Source organism: Megalops cyprinoides, chromosome 18 (genome assembly GCF_013368585.1).
Source record: "Megalops cyprinoides isolate fMegCyp1 chromosome 18, fMegCyp1.pri, whole genome shotgun sequence".
Classification (NCBI taxonomy): Eukaryota; Metazoa; Chordata; class Actinopteri; order Elopiformes; family Megalopidae; genus Megalops; species Megalops cyprinoides.
The window spans coordinates 13,512,646-13,538,883 of NC_050600.1; the positions used below are offsets into that span (position 1 = coordinate 13,512,646).

At 39.9% G+C, this 26,238-nt stretch overlaps 1 protein-coding gene across 4 annotated transcripts; it reads left to right on the forward strand.

Annotated features, from left to right (window-relative positions):
- Nucleotides 1-2,513: 2,513 nt before the first annotated feature.
- On the forward strand, nucleotides 2,514-24,262 carry slc7a2 (solute carrier family 7 member 2). 4 transcript variants are annotated; one of them, XM_036550715.1, is made up of 13 exons: nucleotides 12,072-12,368; nucleotides 12,491-12,680; nucleotides 13,911-14,295; nucleotides 14,532-14,687; nucleotides 15,989-16,154; nucleotides 16,341-16,477; nucleotides 16,698-16,920; nucleotides 18,193-18,332; nucleotides 20,300-20,402; nucleotides 21,285-21,496; nucleotides 21,999-22,165; nucleotides 22,505-22,613; nucleotides 22,966-24,262. In XM_036550715.1, exons 3-13 carry the CDS (start codon nucleotides 13,926-13,928, stop codon nucleotides 23,136-23,138), a joined length of 1,956 nt encoding a protein of 651 aa, XP_036406608.1. In that variant the 5' UTR covers nucleotides 12,072-12,368; nucleotides 12,491-12,680; nucleotides 13,911-13,925; the 3' UTR covers nucleotides 23,139-24,262. The 4 variants fall into 4 exon arrangements, with proteins under 4 accessions (XP_036406609.1, XP_036406608.1, XP_036406607.1 ...); XM_036550716.1 differs by lacking the exons at nucleotides 12,072-12,368; nucleotides 12,491-12,680 and adding an exon at nucleotides 2,514-2,756; XM_036550714.1 differs by having other exon boundaries at nucleotides 12,072-12,680.
- Nucleotides 24,263-26,238: the final 1,976 nt, after the last annotated feature.

Genomic DNA, 26,238 nt, shown 5'->3' on the forward strand with positions numbered 1-26,238 from the left:
TGCCATGTGACCGGTAGTTTGCCGGTGAACTTTAATGTTTGATCTGTTCAGTTGTATTGCGTAGTGTAACGTCGGCCTAATTCATCCGTCGCAAGGTGGATGTGTTATTTCTAGTTTTATTTAGTGTATATCTCAGTTCCCCCCCCCCCCCCCCCCCCCCCCCCTTTTGAAATATCTCACCATGCCTATGTCTTGCGTATGAACCTTGTTTTCAACCTTCACAATTAGACACGAGGTATCCAGGCTAATACGATATGCAACACAAATAAAGTATTAAAAAAGAAAAACAATAATTCATTTCACCCCTAAAGTTTATAATATACGTAAATAAACCTCCTTGATAGCATTTATATGTAACTGTTGCTCCTATGGACCTTGCTATTTTTTTCCGTAGGGAACACTAGGACTGCAGAGAGACAACACCCAAACAATGTGGAAAAACCAGAGAAAACAGATATATTGGCAAGACCTACAGGCAAAGACTTGACATCTGACATCAGTGAAAATGACTCAGTGCCTCTATGCCTGCATCTAGTGTGAGGTGCCAGATCGGTTAATGTCCTACCAGTCCTACTTGCCTGTGGGAAAGGGCACAAACTTTTTTTTTTTTTTAATTCAGCCTCCATGATTGTACCATGGCTGAGAAGGATTGTGGTTTAATGGTTTAGCAACATGTTACAGCCAATAAATCAATACACTATAGACCAGAAAACACTTTAAAACATGCTTCCAGCTTAAAACATTACCCTTTAGAGCTTTAACATCAGAAGATCAGGTCAAGTATTCATTTGTTAAGGTACACATAAGGGTTTGTTCTGGTGCCAGTGGTCTTGTTACTGTACCTTGGCTATCAGAGCCACTACTCGAGAGATGGGAGAAAAAGCAAGGGAGTGAGGGAGGGGCAGATAGGCAGACAGGAAACCACTGAAATTTGAGTGTTATCCTCACCATAGTACTTTTGTATTTTGTATTTTGTATTTAAGTTTGTTGTTTTGTATGTAGAACATATGTGAATTGCCAATGATTGTATTTATTTTGAATGAGATGTTAAAGAATTCCTAAAATAGACAAAGGTCAACTGTCATGACCTCTACAGTTTCCAACTGTATCACTCCCAAGCTGGCGCACACGCAATGTGACAATTTCTTATTTTATCTAATGTTTGTGTAGCCAGTGTTGGTTGAGCCAAACACAAACTGAAAAATGCTGATTCTTTCCAGACTGAGAAGTAGGTTTACTTTACTACGGATCTGTCTTCTGAGCAGACTAGGCGTAATGGCCTTGTGACATTAAGACGCATAATTGAGAGTAAGGTCTTTAAATGCAATCACTGTTTTAAATGTATGTAGTCCAGCTCATTTTACCCACTGTCTCCACAGTGGTACAAACTGTCCAGTTTTCTTTGTTTTCGTTGGCTTCATTGAACTGCAGGCACCTCCATTTCTCTGCTGAAATAGCTAGCTATCTAGAATATTTGGCTAGATGTGATGGAAAGATTAATCCGTTTGCCATTGCTGTCAAACCTGCATAGCAACCCAGGTAACCAGTTGTATTTTTCTTATGACTACATTGAGGGAGGTAATGGAACACAAGGGGTTATTGCCATGTCAGAACCAGGAAGATTATCCAGCCTCAGCTGATGTATCATAATAAGCAGAATGCAGCAAATTTTACTCAAGACCAAAGTGTGTAATTTCAAAAGCCTACTGACCTTTGTTGAGCCAGCAGAGAGTATGCAGTTAGTATGGAAGCAATGCTGCCATAGGCAATATCGTCTCATGCTAGTCGGTCATGGACGGGAGTGCATGTGTTGATCAAAAATATCAATATGTCAACAGTTCATACTTCAGTGAAAAGCCTTTCAATCATCATGCAACTCACCATCTACTATGAAAACAAATAATAATAATAATAATAATAATAATAATAATAAAACTAAATGTGTTTTACGATTCACTCATGTTGGCATGACAGAGACAGTAGGGGGCTCATTTGGGGGTAAAAATCAGAACTGATATTCCTTAATAGTACAATATTTAACTTGAATTCAATGAACCCTTAAATAAAGTTATGTACCATTCTACACACATGGGCGTTCTAAAAACGAGCAATCTTTTGCGAGAAGTCGGACACGCGAATTCAAGGCCCGTTTTATCAAATGAAATAACAATAATGAATATCTTTAGTAAGTATCTTAATGTACTGTCTTCATTCAAAAATATCTTAATTCAAACAATGCTGCAAATAAATAAAGCAATTTAAGAGAGACGTTAAAGAGAAAAACTTTTGTTCAGATTGAAACACGTTCAACACAATCAGATGAATATGACAGTAAAACTTAACAATGAATACATTAACGCCTATTGATGACAGTAATTTATTTTGACATTTTAATGTCAACCCCCACTGACAGGTATGGCAAAATCTGAGCGTTTCCTCCGACATGAACTTACACTAGGGCTTGTTTAAGCAGGTAGTTGCGTCTTTTCCACTACATTTACATACCACTCGCGGTGCAGGGCTGCCTCCTTAACCCGGGTGTTTGGGCAGCAATGTTGCAGCCTATCTTCAGATAGGATACACTCTGAATCCCGTTCCACTAGTTTACCAATAAAGTCCGACTCTTGCATACGCAAGTAACCCATCCTCTTTTTTAGACAGAGAATTAGTACGCACGTGGTTGGGGTATTTAACTGCCGCAAATATAAGTTCCGAAACCAGCTGACACTGCTGTGCACCGTCAAGATCCACTCAAAGTAAGTGCCTGTGTAGTTAGTGCATGTGCAAACAGAACGAGTGCTACCGACTCATTCTTTACGAAGTGAAAGCTAAATGGGCTTAGCGCAGAAATAAAACGGAAAGTAGAAGAAAGTTTCTGCAATGGCTTGCTCCTTTATCAGCACTGGTGGCGCTAGGATCATTTGTAGTTTTTGCGTTGTGATGCCAAAATGACATGGTATTACTTCTTGAGTGAACTTTTAAACATGCACTCATTCGTAAAGCTAGTTTCTTTTAAAATCATTATGATGATGGAACTTGAATCATTTCCATAATTGATAATTTGTTAGTGGTTAGAACTGATTTCTGCCATAGTCATGCAAAATGAGTAGACCAGATTATTTATGGTATTGTTACAGTGTGCTAACATTTTAACAGTTGCATGCGTGCCTTTGCCTCCCCGGCTGCAGCTGCAGGGCTTTTCACTGTTCCCGGTGAATACAGTAGCGTAATTATACACGGGTGTATAGCAGTGAATACATTCCCAGGCATTTCAGATAATAGCTTTTGAATCAGGATTATGGAAATTTTTTCCCCTGTGTCGGTCGAACACTGCATTTTATTCTGATGTACAGTGTTTCTCATGCTTAAAATTGGCATTAATCTCTGTTCTGTTAGTGTTTTCTTTCCTAGCTAAACTGAATTGACTTTAATTTAGGTTTTGGCGGCGGTAGTATTACAATGCTTATTAATGTTCACTCATTTGAATATGTACAGCCTGAAGTAGTTCATTGAACTCCATTGTGCATCAATGATATCCAAATCCAAGTATTTTGGGATGTTCCAAGGAAGTATATTTTGCATTATGTATAAATCAGTGGTGGTTTACTCATTATTATGTCCACTCTGAAGAACTGTTGGTTCCACTGCTCTGGCTTAGGCTATGTAAAAAAGCAAAACAATTCAATGTTGTCATTATGTTAGTAATGGATCTAAGACCTGAAGTGAATTTGACATATACTGTATATCAACCAAATCATTAAGACTTAAAATAGCATGAACAATAAAAATGAGAACAAAGTTGTTTGCAGTTGTTCTTGTATGTTATATTATTCACACTGTACAGTAGTTAATTCCAGATAATTCAGTAGTTAAGAACCTTTAATGGGGTGTGTATATATATATAAATCAGTGATTTAGAGTGTATGTATTAGAGAAATATTGTCATTCACTTCTATATTCTGTTATCATGGTAAAAGTAAAGAGTCATGTGAACACATTGTGTCTGCCTTCTTGTCATATTAAAGTATTATAATCAATATTACAGATTAAAAGTCAGTAGCAGTAGCAGATTTTAATATGCCACCAAACTATTCATGTACTTTTCTGTTTGGATTGTATTACTATTTTTGCTTTCTTTATCAAATAATAAGTATAATTGATTTTGCTTTAGTGAGCAACATAGATGAACTTCAGTCTACCTGACATTTATATTCATATGCTGCATGGGTGCCTGAGTGCACATAGACTTGTGGAAAATTTTCAGGCACAGTTCACTTACACACTTTAACCTTTCAGTAAATAAGCCTTTAATGCCTTATATGTTTTTCTTTTTCACAAAATGGTGCCAAAGTTGACACACCTTGCACAGTTGACAATTGCGTAACACCTGATTCTCTGGCTTGGGAGTTTCATTTAAATTTTATTCAAAGCCTGTTTTCTTGCATCTTGTCTAACAAGTTTATGTTGTGTTAGAACAATCTGCAGGTGTATTAGTTAACTGGCAGCAAAATGCAACAATTAAAATGAGAAGTGTCACTTCATATCAGATCTAGAGGCAATGTGTTTGTCATTGTCTTTTAAGTTGTCATATATAATGCCTAATAATAGTGGGACCCTTTTGAATATCCTTTGTGAGAGAAACTAGAACCGTACATCAGTCCTATACAAATAGATAATGGCCATTAACCCGTAAATGTTTAATATGTGACATTAAAGCAAGCTGTATTGTACAGTGATTGAAGAGAGATCCCAAGGCTTTGGTTTTATTTCCTTATTTATTTTGTTGTGTGTGAAGAATAACAGAATTCAATGTCCAGCCAGCAAAATGACTGGACAACATGTAATTATGCACCACTAGCTGATGAAAGTTCATGGGGACCAAAAATGTGCTGTTTTTTCAAGCAGCTCATTTGAGATTTGAGACTCAGCAGAAATTTCATGTATGTCTTCCCCTGGTTTTGAATGCCTCTCAAAATAAATGAAGGGCCATCTGCTGCAGGGTAACATGGAGAGATTAGGACAATAAAACTGTTCAGTTAAACTAAGCAGAAGTGATTGACTTACCGATGCTTGGCAGCCCTGTCTCTCTCCCACTGTGCAATGTTCATACATCCTGAAACCAAACAGTCCTCCATAACCCAGAAAATAAACACCATTTGCTCACTTACATTGATTCTTAAAAAAAAAAAAAAAAAATCAGGAAAAAAGCTGAATTATTTCTCCTGGGATACTGTTGGCATGGCTTTTCTTACTTTCAAAGAATTAATTTGGCAGTACCAGGAAAAGCCTAAAGTGACCCTTGATCTGGAGTTAGCTTCATTGTCCCTACTTTATTGGGTTGGATTAAGGTAGTGTTCATGATAGTATTACTACCAACTATTACTACCTTTCCTCATTCCTCAAGGTTAGTGCATGTTGCAAGAGTCTTTACAGTAAAGCTCTATTAATTAATTTACTTATGTAATTGCTGGGGGATGTCAGTAAATAAAATTACATGCATATGTTTTTATTAATGCAACCACACATTTTTATCAATACAAGAGACCCATCTACACTATAAGTGTGAGACTAGAACGGTTTCTTTTTTTTTTTACAATCAGCATGCCAAAATTAGTATGAGGCCAGTAAAGTCCAGTTTATGGCCAGGCTTCTATTGGATATTAATTGCAGATTTGAATTTACCCCTGTAGAAAGTTGAGGGGAAAAAGTGGTTATTGGACTGAGCTGATTCTGACAATTTTAGACAGTCAATGACGCCATCCATGATCTAGTACTGACCACATGAGATGGTAATACTGGTGAACAACTGCCTGATGAAGCTGCATATAGGCATGCAAGAGTCTGCCAGATGATGTTTAAAGGGGTTAGGCCTCTAATGTTCTTAATGCCATGTGTAACTGTGTATATCTGAAAATGTATCTGAAAAACTGAGGACGCTGAGAATGTGTCAGCTTGAGTTTTTTGGCAGCAGGAAGCAACCTTTTGGTCCAAATATTCTGGTATTTGGTGGATTTCATCACCCCCTAAATTTAAAGTGTGACAGGCCAATGGTTGTATGACAGTGCAATGAGTTCACTGCTCTGTGCTGTTTAGGGGCTATAGCAGTCAATCATGTTCAACAGGTGATATTGAGAAACAGTTTTTAAATGGATAATGTTCTGTAACTATCCAGTTACAAGAATTAGTCTGTGTGTATTTATTCATTCTATAGCACTACTGCTATAGTTTCTGTGTTGATCTGAATCATATTGTGATTTATACATGCAACTAAATGTGCTGTTTGTGGAATGAAAGTGTAATTGTTGTCAGTTCAATTTTAAAATGTCTGTCATGATGTCTTTCATTATTGTTTATATGTATTGTTTACATATCCCGGTATTAGTCATAGTGCAGTTTGATCTTTGGTACGATGCCAGATGGATCATTTAAATATGAGCACAAGGTCTTTTTGACAGTTTATCAGTGTTTAACAAGACCTTGACATAATGATGCCCCTCTGCAGTTAATCACAAGGACCATTTTCATTTGACAGTGCAAGTATACCTTTATTCTCCATGTGACTTGTTGGAGAACTGAGAAATTGGTGTCCTTTGGTATTATTGCCATAGTCTTTCTCACTTCTATCATACAACAGAAATATATTTAACTAACATGGATAATTTTCCAAATTTGCTGTTGTGTTTCATTTTCTTTCCTTCATCACCTGTGTCCAAGTGTGCGGATAATGGAGTGGTAGAAGATAGATGTAGTAGAATATAGAAAGTACTTCAATGTAAATCCCAAAGGCCACTTTCCTCATCTGTACAACCGGCAAACATCGTCTCTCTGTCCACTTCACTCAGCGCTGTGAAAGACTGTGGTGTCAAGGACTGTAACTTGCCAGTGAAGCAGTTTTCTGTTAATAGATATTGGACTGTCCTATTGCAAAATTTGTTTACACCAGCAGAGTGGTAGGATTCTGTTTGATGAGCTGTTTTAATAAGACATTTATATTGTTTGCTCACTTGGACTTGTTGACCATTTTAGTTGTTTTTGCTTCAGCAGGCAGCCCTAAGAGCCAATATAGGAGCTCTGAACACAGCGTACGTGCTCTCATCTAGTTTTCAGACAGCACTTTTGTGTTTACCATTAACCTTGCTTTAAGGATATCTCATTTCTTTTTGTCTTGCTATATTTTATCATATTGTAATTAATTGACTGCTCTGCAATGCAGTTTGTTTTCATCTTCAAGTAAATATTGTTCTTAGATAAACACAAAGTGTACTGTAGCTTTTATGTTTAGCTGTTTACATCTGTTGGAGCGATGCTTCTAAATCTGGATGTTTACAAGCCACCATAGTGAGTAAATAGCTTTTATAATGTTTGTTTTTTAAACAAAACAATATTGTGGGAATAAAAAATAGGAAAAGAAAATTCTCGGTAAACATTTATGTAAGATTATATAAGATATACAATAGTGAGGAGACTAATTCAGATTTACCTCTTGCCTGGGTTTGAATACAGGGGCTGGGTACAGTCCTGGTGGTTCGCATCCACTTTTGACTTCATAGGGGACAATTGGATGTTTTTGTGCTATGATACCAACACTAATTCTACTCTGTGATCACTTTCTTATATGGAATATTCATAACCAACAGACTAACCAGACAAGCCAAATGTCAAATAGGACCAGTTTTTTTTGTTGAAGTTTGCCCTTAGTATCTGAAAATCTCTGATATGTTTAGATTTTGAAACATCAACCTACAGTCAGATAAGACTGTAGTCATCCGTTCAGGCTTCTGAAACAGAGATGGTTGACTAAAGTTTCCACAAAATTATCTAAAATGTAAAAAAGACTCAGAATAATATTAGGTTTATTACTTAAAGTGGATTCCAGGTGAATCCAGGAAATTGTTGAAGTTCATTTGATATGACTTGGGGCACATTCATATCAATGGTGAAGAAAGTACATGGGGAAGCTAAGATACCTCTAATGCTTTTAATAAAGAAAGCCTTGGCTGGAGCTAAGAATGCATGTACAACTATTCACCTCAGGCTCAGGGATTTATAAAGCAGACAGTTCATGAAATTTAATACAAGTAGGATTTTTTTAACAGTTCCATTATTATTTTTCTTTTGAAAAAAAAAAAAAAATCAAGAGTAATGTCTCCATTTGTTGGCCAGGTTTTATTGGCAAGGAAACTTGAGAGCTATTTCTGAATGCTTACTTTGCATTAAACAATTTGACAAACAACCAAATTATGATCTATTTGGGTTCCCTTACAAATCTGTTTACATTTCTAATCTATTTTGTAACATGCTTGTGTGTGTATTGTTACAGCAGTACATCTCAAGGAAATGGTGCTAACACACAGCAATACAAAAGAGTAAAATGCCATTAGGTGTCAGTTCCTCTTGGTTTTTGCATGCACTATTTCTCAGTTTCAGACGAGCCAGAATTGGCTGCATAGCATGTGATTATTGCAGCATTTGCCAAATGACGCAACTGATACTATTTCCTATTATGCTAGTAAAAAGAGAAAGTGGTTTAGTTTCTACTAGGATATCTTGATGCCCATTCCTTGCCCAAAATGTAGGATCATTGGGGCAATGTGAAGCTTTCTGGTTACGACATATTTTGCTGAGAGAATCCTTCTGTCATTCATTCTGTGCATAAAAGTTGTTGATTGAAAGCACTGGCACAATATATAGTGCATTCACTCTGGTGAAGTTGCTCAAGTTGTTGGAACTAATCTGTCTGGATGTTCAATTTTTACAAGCCCCACAAAAGCTGATTCAAGTCTAGACATCTAATCTGACAGTGACATTTTCAAAAAGGCTGCTTTAATATGCTCAGGGTGTGACGCTAAACTTTGATCGTTTGTATTTTGCATGAACGGTGTCATTGGAGAAATGGTGGACTTGTTTGGCTTGTTTTATTTCCTTTTTTTGCTTCACAAAACAAAAAAGTTGGATTGGAGCCCCTTTTAGCAGTGACCTCGTTTGACCAATTACCATGAAGTAACTTGAGTTGACATGCACAATTTTGGAACTGTATGTAGTCAGTTACGTGTAGAGTCAGGAGGATAATGAATCCAGTTAGCTTATGAGGCTGTATGAAACTATTTTAATGTCCTTATCTGGCTTTTAGTACAGCAGACAAGGCTTTCTACTGTTAGTCAGATAAGAGCAATGAGAAGAGATTGAGAAGACTGTGTTGTTACTGAAGTGTAAATTCTCTTCCTGGAAGTTTCTCTGTAAATATGAGTTGTTGAGTATGAGTTCTATATAAATGAGACTTTAAATCAGGGATATATTCAGCCATGAAGCTTCCAAGTTTCAAAAGCACAGCCCTATTTGGGCAAGAAGCACAGAGTGTAACCATGAATCTGTTGCTTTTTTTCCCCTGTTACATTTTGCAACATTTGATTTGTTGAAATACCAATTGCATTGCACAATGCTGACAAACAGGACAGTTTCATTTAGCACAGCAAGTACTGTGTCATTGTTAATTCATTTCATACACCCATTCATTTTCTGTAGAGCATTTGATACATTTCTCTACTACTGCTTATAACATTGTTTCTTATCACCCAGCAGTGTCTCTGACATTTCCTGGTGACAGAACTGGTAGCTGTTGTGAGTTGACTCCTTAACAAAAAGTGCAAACTGTTGACTGTGTGCAGTTGTGTTGCCAGGTCAATCTGCTGATAAGGCGTATGTACTCAATACGTGTTAGGAGATTACTGTGTTAAGTCATTAACTGGATAACCACTTCTCCATGAACATCCATCTGTGGCATGAGTAAATTGGTGTTAAACCTGTTTACAAAGGGTCAGATGTATTATTTCTTTGTAATCACTCCACTTTTGCTTGAATGTCTGTGCAAAAATGTAAGTTTTTTTTACAGTTAGAATAATGTTAACTGAAGAATTGCAAGCACAAAGCAGCCATCTGTTGAATGCACAGGATCCCAGAGACTGATGGGATCACCACCACAGCCTTACACTAAATAAAACCACTGAATTTATTTGTATGTCCAGTGTCACAGTGATAGAACTGTAATCATTATGCCTATTGAATCCTATTGTACCCTGTTGATTACAAATGTCTGTCTCCCTCTGTGCATTTAGAGGGATGAAATATAGCTGTCTGAAATGGCTGAGTACATCTGCAGAAATGAAAAAGGGGGCATCTCTGGTTTGTGCTTTAGGAGGCTGCAGAAGTTCAGCCTTGATTAAAACAGTCCTTTGTGCTGGTGCTTACTACGCCCCCCGTACACCTTGGCAGAGGCGCATGGCTGCTTTTGGACCTGTCAGCACTTGCCTCAGTATTGTGAGAGCCCTGAGTGATGCCACGGCGCTGGTCTGGGCTGAAAAGGCTTCATTGCGCTCTCCGGCCACACTTTCCACTGGAAGGCTCTCTGCCACCGAAGGTCATTTGAGTACATTGTCGGTGTTACCTTTGTGGAAAGGAATGGTGTTGCTAATTCATGTATCACGTTGTGGGAAATGAGTTTTCTTTAAAGCTATGATACAATAATAATAGTCACTGATACTGTACTATGTGAGAACATTCCTGGAGCCATAAGTATTGTTTGATATTCAGTTATGGGCAGATTTCCTTTGCTGTGTTAAGGTTAACTCTGCCTCCATAAAATAAAATGCATACATGTAATCAGGTTGTTATTTTTCATTGCCTTTTTCACCCAAGTCTTAGAGTCAGACAAGAAAAAATGTACATTTGTGATGTGAATTGGGCTATGTTTCGGGATGCATACTTTGAACAATTTGGAGAAAATGGAGGGTACTTCTGGGAGAGACCTGGAGAATGCGATAGCCCAGTGTTGTCTTGGTCCAACTGAACAGGACCAAGACAACAGACAAAAATCCATGTCTGTCTATATGAAACAGACTTGTACGAAAGCTGAAATAATCATTTTATATCACCATTTTGGTCTGTATGAGATATTTTCAAATATAAATATTTGACTGAAGGTTTGAATGTTTCCACAGCTACTATAACAGTACTAGTGAGTATGTTTTAGATAAAATGAACTCTGCTTTGAAGTCTGGCCAGTTGGATCCTCAGATTGTTAGGCAAGCCTGACTGTGCTGCAGATATATAAAAAAAATGGCTGAGCTGGATAATTAGACCCTCTTAAATACAGGGGTGCCGTACTGCTGGTGGTTTGTCAAGGCTGGCAGCAGTGGCCCCAGTATCCCATCCATTAAGGCTGGCATTTGCTTTGAATGGCAATGCCCAGGACAGTGAATGGGACCATGGAGTCAGTGCTTGGAAAAGATTGCTGGGGGAGGGGGGGGGGGTTAGTTGTGCACAGTCTAGGACACACACACAGAAGGACTGGGACTCGGTTTCCGGTGTGTCTCATTTCTGTGGGCACTTGAAGAGCCTGCTGTGTTCTGTTGTCTGAGGCTTAAAGCAGACAGAAATGGACAGTGCCCAGTTCCCTGTAGACCTGAAGCTTTTGCCCCTGAGGGCTGCAGCTACCCTGAATATTAACAGATGTGTTTTCTTTAATAAAGCTGAATCTTTCTGGGTAAAGATTAGGATTAGGCAGATATTTTTGCTAGAAAGTAGCACAGCAGTATTTTTAACCAGGCTCTGGAGGTTCCTCTAGCTGGAACTCCATCCAGTTTGCTGGTTATATTTTAATCCATCAATTGGTTAGAAGTAAGATGAGACCACTTGTAATGTGATCATCCCCTTTAAAGAAGTGGCTCCCTTCATATAGGCCCAAGTTAGCTTCGAGTTGTGCTTTTCCAGGTATATCTGAACTTTTTTCTCTTGTTTTATGCTGTTGTTAACACACACCCGGTGTCTGTGGAGGCAGGTGCCAAACCTCACTCGTGCCCACAGCCTAACTGGGCAAGTGGAACATTGTGCAACAGCCGTTCCATTAAAACACCTTACCTTTGTGGCTCCTCCACCCTCCCCTGACCAATCAGCGTTCATGCTTTTAGCAGCTCTTCCAGGCTGCGCTGGGCAAACAGAGGTGTCCGTTTCAATGTTTGTCAATGTCCGTTGCCCAACCATTTATCAGTGGTCAGTAAGTACTCCGGCAGCTGGGACTGTTTGGCCTGTGTGTACATTAGGAATCTGTTTTTTTTTTTTTTTTTTTTTTTACGAAAGATAGCGTCTCTGCTCTGTGTTCTGTCTCTAAGGGCCCTGGTGTGACCCACAGCCAGAGGCTTTGTGGAGCAACATTGCCTCCATCTGACCACAGTTGTGGGGTAGACTCCCCCCTCCTTCCCTCCTGGGGCAGTGTCACAGCTGTGGAGCATGATCGGTCACTGGTCCGGGTACAGGCAGAGAACATGTTAAGAGAGAACTGGATTGAACGGGAATGAAGGGAGAAGTAAAAATAGGTATCTTGGGTTGTTGCATGTCAGCAAAATGTATTTGCGGTTGAAGACTGAAGCACTGAACTTGAGACTCGTCTTTAGATAGACTGTGATCTACATCTCTGTCTCTCCTGTCTGTGCCGCAGGCATCCTTGGTCTTACAGTGTCTTTTTTTTTTTTGTGATGGTCATCTTGGGAAGTGAGCATGTGTTCTTGTGTGTGTGTGTGTATGTGTGTGTGTGTGTGTGAGAGAGAGAGAGAGAGAGAGAGGGGGGTTCAAAGGAGTTTTGGAAGCCAAAACATACCATTTCTCTCTCTTCTGAATCATCGTAAGAGGTAAGTTTTGAAATGATGTAGAACTTTAGTTTGCTACTTCAAGCCTACACTTTTGTATTTGTATTGTATACAAAAGTACAAAATGAAGACTTTGGTTATTCCTTAGTCAATGAGGGAATACAGTGTGGTATTGTTGGACAGCTGGACATTGTCACACACAAACATACATATTGATATGTACATAGATTTACATGAGGGTTTTTAAAATATGTTATGTGTGGGACCCTGGTGTCATTGAGTCCATAGCCGTTAGCTTCAGAATGATGGACCACACTGGGGTGTAAAGGTCTAGATTCATTCCTTAGGAAAGGAAAGATAATGCTTTGGACTCTGACGGAGTCACATGATGAATATGCGACCTCTGGGCACCACCTGAAGGCTCTGAGCCCTGCTGGGGGGCATTCTGGGATACGAGTGTCCTCTGACCTGCCAGTGGGGCTCAACTGTATTCTTCCAGTGTGTTTATTTAACTCAGATTGTTATGATAATGCACAGAGATAGCCTTTCTGTTTCCTGTGGTTTCAAAACTAGACTCCATGACATGGCTAATAACACATAGATTTCTATTTATTGTTAAATTCAATATAAATGCTTTTAAGTGTATATTACAAGTATATCAGGACACAGCCTGAAATATTTGTCTGAACTGGAGTTTCTTTTTATTCTCAAACTAACAGATTGTACAGATGATATTCACCATATACAGTACTATGCATGAGCTTTGCAAACACTTGGAGAGTGGCCAGTAAACCAAATAGTGCAGAGGGCAGCATCGTTTTTCCAATCCAAGAACAAAGCAAAACTGTATGTGTGTGTGAAAGCCTCTTAATTTACATTTCCCTATCGAAGTGATGCAATTAGTGTGGAAACAAACCTCAGTGGCATTTCTCTCATAGAGAAGGGCATTGTGTCCCATTTGTAAACACTCATTGAACCATTTTGAACAAAGGCATTTCACCCTTCATGTCAGCACAAAGCTCTGTAAGTTGGGCTATAATGAGCATTTTATTGTTGTTGCTGAAAAGTCCCTGAGTAGATTCTCTCTCAGAGCTCAGAAGAGCCGTCTTTCCATTTGTCCACCGTGTAAGTCTGCAGACTAGACTCTTGAAAGTGTTTTAACTTTTTCTACACTATTTTGTCGTATCTATGAAGTCATGCTTTGTTGTTATCCTCCATAGCCTGTTCTGTCCATGTGTGTAACAGTCATGAATGTGATGTTGTTCCTGACAGGACTCCGGAGACAGGATGCTGGGACACGTGCTCTCTTTCGGACGCTCCCTTGTGCGGAGGAAGATGGTGAACATGGACAACCTGGAGGAGTCCAAGCTGTGTCGCTGTCTGTCCACGGTAGACCTGATCGCCCTGGGCGTGGGCAGCACGCTGGGTGCTGGCGTGTACGTGCTAGCTGGGGAGGTGGCCAAGGGAAACTCAGGCCCCAGCATCGTGGTGTCCTTCCTCATCGCTGCTCTGGCCTCTGTCATGGCGGGACTGTGCTATGCTGAGTTTGGTGCGCGTGTGCCTAAGACTGGCTCGGCCTACTTGTACAGCTATGTGACTGTAGGGGAGCTGTGGGCCTTTATCACTGGCTGGAACCTTATCCTTTCCTATGTGATAGGTGAGTACACAAATGACCCCATGAGTGCACCCGTAGCATTACGAACTTTCAAACTTCCTAGCACTTTCAAAAAATGTCTCCAGACATTGCAGACACTGAAACACCCCATTGACTTCTCTTAATGGATGAAGTATCCAAGATGTTGGACCTTTTTGTCAAATCTCTTGCTTTTTTCATGGTATTAACCTTGCAGAGGAAGTGAGTTGTGTGAGTCCTGTGATGTGTTTCCTCTACAGGAACCTCCAGTGTGGCTCGGGCTTGGAGTGGCACTTTTGATGAGCTCATTGGTGAGCACATCGAGCAGTTCTGTAAAACTTACTTCCGCATGAACTCTCCGGGCTTGGCCGAATACCCAGACTTCTTTGCCGTCTGCCTCATCTTACTGCTGTCGGGTAAGGCGTGTCTTTTCTGTTCACTTGCTATTACATGTAACGCCAAAAATGTTTTAAAAGTACAAACCATGTTACTGAAAATTATTTAAAGTCACAAGAATATAAAATTCTGTACAAATAACATTACCGAATGTGGTTTGGTACATGCATCAGTGTAATGAACTTTAAAAAAGAAGGTAGGAACATTTTCATGTCTGGATTTCTGTTGACAGTAAATCTGAACAAGCACAAATTTGCGTCACACTGTAGAAATTAAGGGTTGGCATTGTAGAAATGAAAAATATGATCACATTCAATAAGAAACGACAGAATATTAGGATAATGCTCACATGGTACAGACAACGTTGAGCAAGCTGCTAGGGTGAGTTGAAAGGATGGAATTGTTTTGAATCAGTGAAACAAATTAGTTTCATGTTGATTAAGGAAGATGCTCTGAAATATGGTTATGCAATTATACCACTTTTCAGATGGGCTTCTACAAAGCTTGATGCCAGGATCTTCTAGTGCCAAACAGCTTAAGTGAAGTGGGGGTAGGCTTGGTTAGTAATTGGATGGGTTACCAACTGGGAAAACTAAACAAGTTGCTGCTGGAGGTGATGTTGGCTGGCTAGTAGGCGACACTCTTAATCCAGTGCCTTAGTGCAGCAATGGGAGTGTTGTGCTGTAGAAGGTGCTGTCATTCAGATGTTAGACCAAGGCCACACATTTCACATTCACTGTGGGCACTGATTGAAAGCATAAGGGTGTTAACATCATTGTCCTTGTCAAATTCCCCAAAACTGCTAACATTTATACATCTAATCATCACCCTGTGTAGCAGTGGCTTAGAGTCCTTCTCCTTGGCGCAGTCATGTCTGATTCATTATTACCAACATATCACTACGTTTGGAATGGAAATTACAATTGCAAAGAAAACCAGCATACACATACTTTCAGTCTGTTGTTTTGCATGTATTGGACTTTAAAGGGAGAGCCGAAGAACACTTCTTTATTACTTAGCCCTGTAGTTAGGTAAACACCTGTCAGGAGGCTGTGATTTGCATTTTGCTGTTCTCCGTTCCTGTCATTCCTGAACCTTTACACAGTACATGCCACAATAGTGAAGATAAGGTTACATCTGTTGAAAAATTAGATTCAATTGATTCAATTCCCAACAATCTGATTAATGAAAGGATTTCCATTGTATCCAAGAGGCAGGGAGCCAATGTAATGTTTGAGTTTAAGCATACTTCAGAAATGTAGCACATATAACATATCTCTATTATACAATCACTCTTCTTTTGTCACTACCATTTCCACAGGGCTTCTGTCATTTGGAGTGAAGGAGTCTGCCTGGGTGAACAAGGTCTTCACAGCTGTCAACGTTCTTGTGCTCATGTTCGTCATAATCTCAGGGTTTGTGAAAGGAGACCCACTTAACTGGAAGATTTCAGAAGAATCTCTCGTGAACGTTACTATTGTGACAAGGTATGGACAAACATAACCGGTCTTAAATGACAGGAAAAGATGTGAGGAACATGTGTATACATGCATGCAGAAAGGCAGTTACTCACTCACTGCATTTACTTGATGCATTTAGGGTAAGAGAACATGATGTTGCCATTGCCATTTGCATATAGTCTCAACATGCCACTGGCCTTTTGTCCTCTCTAGGAACCTGTCTTTCACTAGCAATGTCACCAGTGATTACGGTGTTGGCGGCTTTATGCCATATGGATTTGGTGGAACCTTAGCAGGAGCTGCCACCTGCTTCTATGCTTTTGTTGGCTTTGACTGCATTGCAACCACGGGTATGTGATTTTAAGATACTTATAGTGCAAACTTTGAATACATTGAGTGTTATTTATAGCATTGCAAACAGAATTTCTATCAGCTCTGTAAAACTGTGCATAAAACATGTTTTCACCATATTGACAATTTTCTGCTGTATAATATTTTTTGAGCATTCTTTGAAGTCTTGAGTGCCAATACAGAAAGGGTAAAGAGACAGGTCTTCTGTGCTTGTGTCAGGTGAGGAGGTGAAGAATCCACAGAGGGCCATCCCTATTGGCATTGTGGTCTCCCTGCTGGTCTGCTTCTTGGCCTACTTTGGTGTGTCCGCTGCCCTAACCCTCATGATGCCCTACTACCTGCTGGATGAGAAGAGCCCCCTGCCTGTGGCCTTTGAGTACGTTGGCTGGGGACCTGCCAAGTATGTGGTGGCAGTAGGGTCACTTTGTGCCCTGTCGACCAGGTAAGGGCCGCTTGTACCTTTCCTGTGCCTGAGCATCTCCTTCTGAGCTCTTGAAGTGGAGTTGGATTCAAATTGACACAGTGTGTTGTTTCTCTAAATGTTTCCTAAATCTATATGAATATGCTGAATCAGATTCAAATATTGAGTAGAAAACTCACCATTCAGAAGAAGTATGTATCTCTTGTTGAAATGATTCCAAACCCCTCTGAAAGCACCAGTAGTCACATATAGCGCCACTGAAAGCTCTATGTCTGGCACATTCTCATTAAAAAACTGTTCGGTTCACCGCATTACTTCTGTCATATCAAATGTGTCTGTTTTGAAAAACATGTAGGATATTTGAAATTTGACATTTAGGAATGTGTTATCAATAGTCTCCAGACTGGTGGAATCTTTGCAAGTTTGAAAATGGTTTGAAAAGGTTGACCACCACATGAGGGGATGTGGGGAAAATGACTGATTGCCTATGAACAGTTATGGAGATTTTGATGTCACTTATTGACCACAGAATTAATTACTCAATAGGTTTTTATGATTAGTCATATACTGTTGCATGCATTTTGTTTTTACCCTGTGAAGTGCTGATCGAGACCATGTGAGTGTGAATGGGGGTCTATACAATCAATCAAATCACTGTTTTGCTTAAAACTAAAAACAAAGATGGAAACTGTCATGGATTGATTCTCATTGTTCAATGTCCTTAATGCTGCTGTATGGCTGTTGGGGTGCTTGAGAAGAAAACATAAAAATGTCCAGTTTCTACCCTTCTTTTTTTGGTACTGTAAGCAGCATGGTGTTTCCCTCATTACTATTTTATTGCTCACATACCAGTGGTAGGGCTGGCTAAATGCATGTCTTCCCACTAATGACCTAGTTCCTAATTTACATTGGTTTAGGTGACTGTGGTATAAAAGACATGGTTTAATGATACTTAATACACAACATATTGGAGTCTGTGGGAACAATGAGGCCAATTTCCTGATGACTGAAACACTGGTGGTCTCTTCTGGGCCTTTAGGCTGTTTTTAGAGGGATACTCATTAGCCTATCATTATTGAATAGGAAATGGAGTGGTTATGTAATCTTATTTATATGAGATTTGCCCCTCAAAACTGTAGCCTTCAGGTTGGATTATACATTTTGTTGCTGCTTCAAAAAATGCTACCAAAAAAAGAAGGCTGGTTTTCCTGTAATGGTGCATTTCTGTCGTGCCTTTTCTGTGGGAGTGGGCGTCTAATGTGTTTGTGCTGTGCATGTCTCTGCTCTCTGCAGTCTGCTTGGCTCCATATTCCCAATGCCGCGTGTAATCTATGCTATGGCAGAGGATGGGGTGCTTTTCAAAGTGTTAGCCCGAATCAATCCTAAGACCAAGACCCCACTAATTGCCACAATGACCTCTGGAATAGTAGCAGGTGAGCCCTGAGGAAATTCTGTCAGAGGTGAACTGATGAACTGTCCACTGACCCAACTGAGAGACTAAAAGCAGCAGCCAGTACAGGATGGTCTGAAGTGTGTACATCTGATGCAAATTCAGAGTTTACCATATGGGATTATTCTACGCTTAATAGTAGGATATGTGATCCAACAAATCTGCTAAAGTTCTCTATTGTCAAGCATCTTGAGCTTAGTTAATTCCTCATTTCAAGTATTACATTACTGTCATTTTTAGCAGATACTCTTACCCAGAGCAACTTACTAAAGTTACAGTTTTTATATGGTTGTCCAGTTACACAGCTGGATATTTAAGTCAATTTTTATTCAATTCAACTTTTATTTAGTCAATTCTGAGTTAAGTACCTTGCCCAGGGGTACAGCAACAATGCCTGAGCAGGGAAGTGAACCTGCAACATTTTGGTTACAAGCCCTGCTGTTTACCACTATTGCCACACTGCCACCCATATATTCCATAGGAAATTGTTCTGTACAGCTGCACTTTTAGGGTGTCCCAGTTGCTAAGGTGTTGCAGAATGTTTGTGAATGTTGAACCGTAACTTTTGTGTTCTAGCCTTTTGGGTTCCATGTTCCCCCTGCCCCGCATTCTCTTTGCCATGGCTCGAGATGGCTTACTGTTCACATTTCTTTCCAAAGTGAGTAAGCGTCAGTCGCCCGTGGCTGCCACCATGGCGGCGGGCACCACAGCGGGTAAGCTCCAGAGAAAAGACCCAGCATCGCGTGTCCCGTGCCACGTGTTTGTGCGTTCGTTGGTGGAGGGGACCGTGTGCATGCGTGTGCTGGTGTGGGAGCAGTTGAATTATCAATCACAAATCAGGAAAGACTGTGCCATTTATTAGTAGAGACAAAGCATTGGGGTTCCAGCAAATATTCAGTTCAGCACCTGATCAAACTTAAAATTCTCGTCCAGTGTTCATAGGTACAGCAGCTAGTATCACAGCTCACAGATGCAGGAAAATATATATTATAAATTGTACAAAAACAAGGTATGACATAATTGTGCTAGATTGTTAATGGCAGCTTGTTTAGGAGTCCATAAGGCTGGTAAACACTGAGAGCAGTTTGTGTTGAGGAACAGATGTTAGGGCTGGTTGAAATTGATGGCAGTTTGTTTAGTGGAACAGGGAGTAGAGCTGCAAGGCATTGACAGCAGTATGGTTGAAGATGCAATGAGAGCTGTGAAATATTTTTGAAGGCAGTAAAACTGTTAGACTTTCTTGTTGAATGTAGGTAAAGCATTTTGCCGAATGGTTCCTGATTATGCATTGGTTTAGGGAGTGTCCTGATCATGGGTGAAGTCTCTTACAGTTCAGATCACACTCTGAGCTTCTGCATAGTAACTAAGACAAGTTGTAATAAATGAAGCTAATTCAAATTAGTAAGATTCAGGCAAATGGTAATATCTGAAGCCAATTGCAATAACAACAACACTTTGTTGAAAGAAAACTGTCATCTACTATCATAAAAATATGAAATTATGTAGTTTCATAATGGAGCATCTTTATCTACAGTCTGCAAAAATGCTGATCTTTGCTGTTAACAGCATATGATGTGTTTATTCAGTTGGAGTTTTTATACAAGTGACTGAGGTGAAGTGTGTTGTACACAAGCACAGCTTCTTCCGAGATCTGACTCCTCCGTCCTTAGATTCAGAGTTCAGTGCTCTAAACCCAAGCAAACCCCTCTCTGTATCCAATGGCAAATTTTAATTCTCTGTCTACTAACTCTGGTAATAACAATGTGAATTCACAAATGTAATTGTTTATTCATGAAAGTAATTTTTTGTGGGTGATGTTCTGATTTTTCATTGTATCGTGTGCTTTGTGAAAGTTTTGTTGTTTGAAATGTGCATTACATAGACACCTGTGCGGGAGGAGACAGTGCAGGTTGTGCTGACCCATGTCTGTGTTACACTGTCCATTGGCAGCGGTTATGGCCTTCCTGTTCGATCTCAAAGCTTTGGTGGACATGATGTCTATTGGAACTCTGCTGGCCTACTCCCTAGTGGCTGTGTGTGTACTCATTCTCAGGTGAGTCTTGGGGAAGAGACAGGTTGTGCCTTCAAAAAAAACATCAAGTAGAGAGACTTCAACCATTACTGTGTAATGTACCCAGCAAAAGAGTAGCCAGGCTCAGAAGCAAATATCATTACTCTATTAAAGTAACATGTGTGCTGTGTTATGGAAACAGCCCTATGATATAATCCTTTTTTCAATGCAGGCATTGTGTAAGTCTCAGTGGCCTCCTGATTTGACCTTGTTTTGTGCTGACAAGAATATTTTGATGTGGAAGCACTCCAGAAGGGTTGTATTTGACTTGCAGGCACACATAATTATGTTTTCTAAAATCATAACTTCCCAAAAATCCACAGCTCTGAGGAATTTAAAAAATTTTGAGAATGCTGACAAGGGAACTGCAGCCCTGACAGTGTGAGGTGTAGTAAAAGGTCAAAAGAACCTTTTGCAAGCTTTTACAAGATTTTGGAGGCCTTTTTCAGTTTGCAGAAAAGGAAAATGACAGATAGGAAATGACAATGAATTCATCCATCTCATCAAAGGCTGCATACTATGATATCCCCCAATAACTCCAAAAAAGTGATACTGTGTGTCTCAAGTTTATTTTTTTTTTTCCAAGCCTGTTACAACATTTCTAGTACCCAGCTGTCCTGTGTTTGTGCATGCATGATTCACACACCACCTTGTGGCTATAACTTATATAACAACTTGTTCAAAACATCTGTTAGAATTGAGTATAACTGTGAGCACTTGCTGCCAGCTCTTTAGAATACAATACGTTGGGCAGCATTGTACAAAAGGGCTCAGTGAAACCGGTGTACAACTGATAGGGGTCATGTCTGTGTGCAGTGTGGTGGATCAGGCGAGGGGAAAAATTGTGATTAATTTTTCTGGCAGGTATCAGCCAGACTTTGCCCATGAGAAGACCCAGTTTAACGGGGAGAAGGACGGCATTTCCTCAGAGGAGGGCGAGTCAGAGCTGACCGAGTCAGAATCACACCTCAACATGCTGAAGGACGGAGGCCTGACGCTGCAGTCTATACTCAACCCCTCTGTCCTGCCCACGGAGCAGTCCTCCACTGTGGTCAACATGTCCGTCAGCGTGATAGGTCTGCCCTGCCTCCCTGTCACCCCAACATACAGTACCACTCAAAAGTTTGGACACACCTGATTAAGATAATGGGACTTGTGCATAAATGCTTGAAATCTGTTTCTTAGCCAAATATAAATAGTGAAGTTGATGCCTATGCTTCGGAATTTCTTTCCAAAAAAATTAATTTAAAAAAATATTTTTTGGCTATTTTGAAGAATCTAAAATATAAGAGAGTTTTGATTTGTTTATAACACTTTTCTGGTCACTGCATATTTCCATTTGTGTTATTTCATAGTTTTGACATATGTACTCTTATTCAAAAATGTGGAAAATAGTAAAAATGTCCAGACTTTTGACTGATATTCTACCTGTCATCTCCAGCCTGACAACTCATGTCTTAGAAATAGCCAGACAGTGAGCCTCTTTTCTGGCCACGTTTGCCTTGGGTCCTGCCTTGTGTGTGTGAAATGCTTACCTAGACTCTGGAATGATAAGAATGTCGGTGCTTGTCTCTGCAGTGCTGGTGGTCTGCGTGGTCAGCACTCTCACCACATATAAAGGACAAGCCATCCTGGCCATGGAGTCCTGGATCCTTGGTCTCCTGGCGGTGGCCTTCGTCATCTTTGTAGCCTGTGTCTTCATTGTCTGCAGGCAGCCTCAGACACGCAAGAAAGTCTCCTTCATGGTGCGTAAGAATGTCCCAGCCAAAGCAGAACAGATTGAGAGATTGAGTTTCCTCATAATACCCTGTATAACAGTTGTTGAAAGTTGTTTGTGATCAGTGTGGTTAACTCAGTAGGGATCAAGGCTGTGTAAGTTCTGTATAATGATACTTTGCACTCCACAACTGGAGATAGTGCAACAGAACGTTTACCTTACATATATAATGACAAAGTCTGTGGGTTCCAGATTTTCCACCAAAATACCCACCAAGAGTTTTAATTCTTGCAGGCTGTAGGTCTAAGCACAAATTCCTTTCTGATGCTGACTGTTTGGCTTGGCCTTTGATGTGATTGGTCTGCAGGTCCCCCTCTTGCCATTCCTCCCCATCTTCAGTATATTTGTCAACATTTACCTCATGGTCCAACTGAGCGGGGACACTTGGATTCGCTTCTCCATCTGGATGGCTGTTGGTATGTGCACTTCTGTATATTTCCAAAGTGATAACTATATTCTAAATCACAGATCACAGATCTTAACACCCTGCACTTCTGGGATCAGTTTGTTTAACCGCTCATTATGACTATGAATCAGCTAAGATTAGAATCGCCTTCGGTCAGTTTCCTATGAATCTAATTTACGATGAACAGAAAGACAATTTGGGCCGCTTGCCGTAAAGTGCAGAATAAGCTGAGTGATTCTGAGGGCTTTGTTAAAGATCACTGTAAGAGACATGAGCTGTTCCATTTTAGAATTCTAGGGCATATTTATGTATGTTCTGGGGATCCACAGGGCTTTCTAACATCCCCCTACTCACATTTCCAGGGTTCCTCATCTATTTTGGCTACGGCATGTGGCACAGCGTGGAACGCAAGCGCCAGCAGGAAGGCTCTATCTGCAGTGTCACGCAAGAGAAGACCAAGATTGAGAAGGGCAAGGGCATGGGCCCTGACGGCGAGGGCCAGCGAATCCTCCAGCAGAAGACCAGCGAGTGTTAGTGCGTGGCGCTGGCCAGCGCGCTTGGTTGGACCCAAAAAGACTCTCGCAGGTCACCCGCACACAGGGCGCCTGTGTCACACTGCCTGAGACAAGACGCTCACAAACACACAACAGTAATCCATCTCCCATCCAGGTCACACGTCACTCGGTGTGCCCACTGTTAGCGCACAGATGGCACTCTGCTATGAGGTGCGGCGTGCCTTCGCTTTCCACAGGAAAGACATGACCCACTTTGACACTAAAGCAGTGAGCCATTACAAATGTACGTGCAGCAGGAAAACAGCCACACAAGTAGTATGTCTCTAGTACAGGAAATAAGCAGCTTTTGCTTCCATTTTAGAATGGACTAGAAAGGTGAGGAGGGCTTTGTCCGCAGTATTTTTCTCCCCGGTTGCCGTCTTGCTGCTACAATTTACTTTCTGGCTTTTAGTCCAAAAGTTACATTTCACACACTTGAGGTTAGCAAGTGCAGTGACTTGTGTTTGAAATCAATCTAAATTTAAAAGAAAACAAGGCTGGGTTATTAAGTATCAAGTGGAGGCAGGTCCAATAGTACAGTACTTATATAAACATCATATCATTCTTATATCCAAGTTATATGGACAGTTGGCAGCGCAGCAGTGATTTGACATCAATCAATGTATTTGTGTCATTACAAAATTGTATAACCTGCCTTTCCATCCACCAGATTACAGATTGGCAGGGCCTACCCAATACCTATATATAATAATCTCAAGAGCAATGATTTTTAAATGAGAGCTGGTTCTGACTAGAAGGAAATACATTCCTACATATCATTTTCCATTAAACTAAACTATAGTCAATGCTTCTTTGTGTCCAAGAACTGCCACTTTTTGGAAAGATTTTGCCATCCCTCTCTTAGGCAGGGCAGTTACAGTGACACCCTGATTTCAGTGGGGCTATAGTGAGCTGTTACTTTATATACTTGATAGATTTAGCCATGATGTGCAGAGGATGAGCCTCTAATAAATGACAGGGTTACTTAATTTTAGTCTTGTATTTGACTGTACTTATGTCATTTATTTACGTTATATTATTGACAGTTAGCAGACGGTCTTATCCAGAGCAATTACATACTGTAGGTTACAGTTTTTTAACATGTTACCCATTTAAACAGCTGGAGGTTAAATACCTTGCCCAAGGGTACAACGGCAGTGCCCCAGCAGGGAATTGAACTGGCAACCTTTCAATTACAACTCTTGCTCCTTACCACTATGCTACACTGCCATCCTCTTATTTGCTTGTGTTATTAACCGAATCTGCAGTGTGTCCTGTCTTTTTGTTTGTGGATCTAACAGACACTTCTGAAGCCAGCCACGGAAGGACATTCATTTACAGGGGAAATATTGGCTATAAGAGGTTTTAATGTAGAGCCTTGCCTACCACCTTACCTGTACACAGCCTTCTATCTGTGCCCTATCATTTAAATATGTATTATATGTAATATGTTTGCTAGGCTGGGGAGCAAGAACTGTGAAGCTTTACATAACTGAAGAGGGCAGATTTTTAATGTTAAAAACTAGCAGTCTGGATTTCATGTACAATTTTAAATTCTGTCTGCTTTCTGCTCTTTTATCTCCTTTTTCTAAAATATTTTGTGATATGGTTTAACTGGTAGGATGTATGGCTAATTAATATTTTAAAGCTCTATGTCTGTTTTGTTTCTGTTGTTTATTGTTTTTTTTCTCCATTTTATTTCTTAATTTTAAAACCCATGTATTGCATATACTGTATGTGTTTGTCATATGGCCTACTGTGTACATTATTTTTAAGATGATAACAATATAGTGTTATTTTTTAGCATTGCAGTTTAGAGCAAAAGTGAGTTAAGAAAGTCTGAACGAGTATAGAATTTTAACAGAAAGGAGTCTTTCTCCTGTTCTCCGCTGTTACAGAGAACATTGACATAATCAACTAGCAGTAAGTGTGCCTTCAGAATTTCCAAAGCTGTGAAGAGGTTTGCAGCCATGGAAATGGGGTGTTAATGGGAGCATCATTGGTCCAACCAGTATTACATTCCCAGTGTAGAAAATTCTCAGTATCCAAACTGGATATTGATGGATGTCATATATATATTGCTTGTCTTGTACAAATGTGAAAAAATAAGGATAAAAAACTGTATTTCATACAGGTATGTAGTTTGTATGTTTACAGTTGTGATAGGGCCACTGGATTTTGCTGAACTTGTTCATAGTGGTGTTGTAACATCTGCCTTCACATACCTACATACTGTACATATCTTGGGAAGCACATTCACATTTGCTTTGGTCTGTTTAAGGATATTGGTCCAAGCAACCAAAATGGACACGGTTTTCCCAGAACAATTGAAAACAAAGGTCCCACTTTTATTTTCACTTTTCTGTCTTAGTACAAAAGATAAATTGAAGTGTGACATGCTCAGTACTTTGCTGTTCAAGTTTTTTTTCACTATGTTGTTTGTTACATTTTGGCCCACCCGCATTTCACCACAGAGCCACCACAAGTCCAAACGTATGTTTTTGTTGTAAGGCTTCTCCTATCTCCTTTTTATGGCTTTGGAGTATTTTTTAAATTGGGTGTCTAAAGTTTGATTCAGTCTACAATACATGTGGGATAAATAAACTGTAACATAGGTCAGCAGTATCCACTCATGGTCCTGGAATGTCATGATGTCTGTGGGTGTTTGCTCCAGTTCAGCTCCTGATTGAACAGAGTCACTAACAGTATAATGTCAAATCATGGTGTAATTAAGCCTCTGCTGTTGTTCTTTTCTGTCCATATAATCTGCAGTTTACACTCTCACCTCCCCTGTTTGACTTGTACTAGTGACTAGGCCTTATACCAAGTCATTGGCACTCCTTGCTTTATGTGCCTAGATTCTGTTTTAGAACATTTCTGAATGCTTGTAAAATAAATTTTAAGGAGTAGTACCTTGAATATGTGGTGAATAAGCCACTACTAATTTATTGGTAATGCTAAATGACATTGAGTAAATTGTACAATTAGTCATGGTCATCTGGATGTTTTGGAACAAACCAGCAGTCTCCTTCGTACCAGGACTATTAATCATAGACTTTGTTGTCTACGAAAGTATTACAT

What these genes read in the sequence shown, in the direction of transcription:
- slc7a2 (XM_036550716.1), top strand. Translation starts at nt 13,926, where the DNA reads ATGCTGGGACACGTGCTCTCTTTCGGACGCTCCCTTGTGCGGAGGAAG. An exon ending in GTGTGTGTACTCATTCTCAG is followed by an intron (nt 20,403 to 21,284) that starts GTGAGTCTTGGG and finishes TTTTTCTGGCAG; the next exon opens with GTATCAGCCAGACTTTGCCC. An exon ending in CTCCATCTGGATGGCTGTTG is followed by an intron (nt 22,614 to 22,965) that starts GTATGTGCACTT and finishes TCACATTTCCAG; the next exon opens with GGTTCCTCATCTATTTTGGC.